This window comes from Nilaparvata lugens, chromosome 1, assembly GCF_014356525.2.
Source record: "Nilaparvata lugens isolate BPH chromosome 1, ASM1435652v1, whole genome shotgun sequence".
Classification (NCBI taxonomy): Eukaryota; Metazoa; Arthropoda; class Insecta; order Hemiptera; family Delphacidae; genus Nilaparvata; species Nilaparvata lugens.
This window is the reverse complement of record NC_052504.1, coordinates 28,456,482-28,458,868: the sequence shown is the minus strand read 5'-3', so window position 1 is coordinate 28,458,868 and position 2,387 is coordinate 28,456,482. Positions and strand designations below refer to the sequence as shown.

The 2,387-nt window shown below is 34.7% G+C and overlaps 1 protein-coding gene across 1 annotated transcript; it reads left to right on the top strand.

Annotated features, from left to right (window-relative positions):
- Positions 1 to 673: 673 nt before the first annotated feature.
- LOC120350578 lies at positions 674 to 2,141 on the top strand. The gene is made up of 2 exons (XM_039424555.1): positions 674 to 1,382; positions 1,774 to 2,141. Exons 1-2 carry the CDS (start codon positions 842 to 844, stop codon positions 2,028 to 2,030), a joined length of 798 nt encoding a protein of 265 aa, XP_039280489.1. The 5' UTR covers positions 674 to 841; the 3' UTR covers positions 2,031 to 2,141.
- The last annotated feature ends 246 nt before the right edge of the window (positions 2,142 to 2,387 follow it).

Here is a 2,387-nt window from a genome sequence, read left to right as displayed (position 1 = left end):
AAATACTTGCTTATGTAAACAACATACAAACATAGAACTAAAAGCACAAAGCTACGACAGATGAATTTAATTGATGAAAAAGACCCACATAAACTGTACCCACTTACAGTATGTGACAAAAGCAACTGTCAATGCATGTATAACATGTGTCAGATATGCAAGACATTGACTGTTCCTTTGAAAGACTTTGAGGGGAACAATGAAGTGAAGTGGGAGAAATGGGTAACTGCAAAAGAAATAAGACAAAAAAAGAAAAACGGTGAAGTTGTTTCTGTCCCCGTGCAGATCACATCCAAAGTGACAGTTGATGGTACACTTAGTCAATTAACAAAAGAGTTCCATGAAGAAATAACTCTCTTGAAGAAACATGCCTTCAATATTAAAATACAAAATAAGGGCTATGATGACGTGAAAACTAACTTAAAGAGGAACGAGGCCATTCTACACGCCGACTTTTCTGAGAACTATTCATGCAAACTTGCTTCAGAAGTGCAGAGTTTCCTTTTGGTGGAAGTAGGAATCAGGTGACTCTCCATACCGGCATTATGTATACGTCAACTGAAAAACCACTTCCATTTGCTACAGTATCTCCTAATAAAGAGCATGGACCTGCCGCTATTTGGGCACACTTGAAGCCAGTTCTGGAATACTTGAACACCCAGATGTGAGTACAGTACACTTTTTTTCTGATGGACCTTCCAGCCAGTATAAGCAAAAACAGAACTTCTATTTGTTTACAACACAAGTATATGAATTAGGATTTCAAAATGCAACTTGGTCTTTTTTTGAATCTTCCCATGGTAAAGGGGCACCAGATGGTGTTGGCGGTGCTCTAAAACGAATGGCGAACCATTATGTTGCTCATGGCTGTGACATTACTGATGCAACAGTGTTCTTCAACTTAATGAAAGAAAAAAGCAAGATAAAGCTTTTCTATGTAACAGATAATGACATTGAACAGTCTTTCGAAAACTTACCCAGTATACCCCTAAAAACGATTGCTGGTACAAGGGGTATTCACCAAGTCATTACATATAAGAAGAATGAAATGATTTTCAGGCCGCTATCTTGTTTTTGTGATGCAAATAAATGGGAAGAAGGACTTACTTGCAAGTGCTATTTTCCAGCTGAGTCAGTATCATTTACTGAGAAACAGAAAAAATGCAAGCAGCGGAAAAAGAGCCGTTACGAAGCAATCTACTCTTCATCAGAGTCTGATTCGGAAGCAGAAATCAGCCTGGTTGAATCGGATGATGACATATTGACAATGGAGGATTTTGCCAACCACATGCAAAGAGAGTCTGTGGATCAAGAAGTACTACTAGAGGCTCCAACAGAAGCGAATATTTCCGAGGGAACATTCATTATTGTGGAGCTATTAGGTGAGTAACTCTTGCTTCTCTTAAATAAAATAAGATAAGATAAAATAATAATAGAAATTACAATGATTCTACATATGTGTGGTTGCAAATATATTAAAAGGAACTAGTGGACCACCCATGCGCAGCTACAGGATTCGAATCTGAATACCTTCCCAAAGTTTCATGACGATCAGATGAACGGTATGGTAATGCATAAAGGACATACATCTGTTGTCTTTTGTAGATATAGATATAATAATATTTTTTCCTTTGTATGGAAAAGAAGTCTATGGCATGTCATTTATGCAAAATATAGGCTTTTTACTACAATGACTTCACCATTGTTTTTAAAATTTAAAACAGATTTTATCAATAACCATTACTTTTTCTAATAATTTTTGTTTTTTTACAGGTGGTTTGAGGAAAAAAACAAAACTTAAATTTGCTGGTCTAGTTACTAGAAAATGCAACCGAGAAGACGATGGTGACTACATTGTGACATTTTTGGTGAAACAGGGAACTGATGATTGTTATTTACTGAATGAAAAAGATGTTTCTGCAATTGATTTCGCTCAAGTCAATGCTGTTCTTCCACAGCCTGAAATAGTTATGAGAGGTTCAGAACGCTTTGCATATAAATTCCCCTGCTGCCTGGAAAACTATTTCTAATTAGTCGTTTTTCACAAGCAAAAAATAATACAACATTTAACATTAGTTATTGACATTTAGTTTACACTCTGAAACTTTGTAATAATTTAATTTGGTCAAAATTACATAACGTTTTTAAAATTAATAATTTGGGTTATTTTTTCTGAACTTTTAAAACTTACAAGTTCTAGACAAGAACGCACATGTCATGAGTGTTACTATCTGTCACGAGTGTTACTAATTGTCATGAGTGTTACTTTAGTCAAAATATAAAAAAAAACTAATAATATAAATACTTTATGAAATAACCCGATGTGTACAATTAAATCATAATGGTTCTTTAACTGAAACATAATAGTTAAGACAAACAAATGTTTG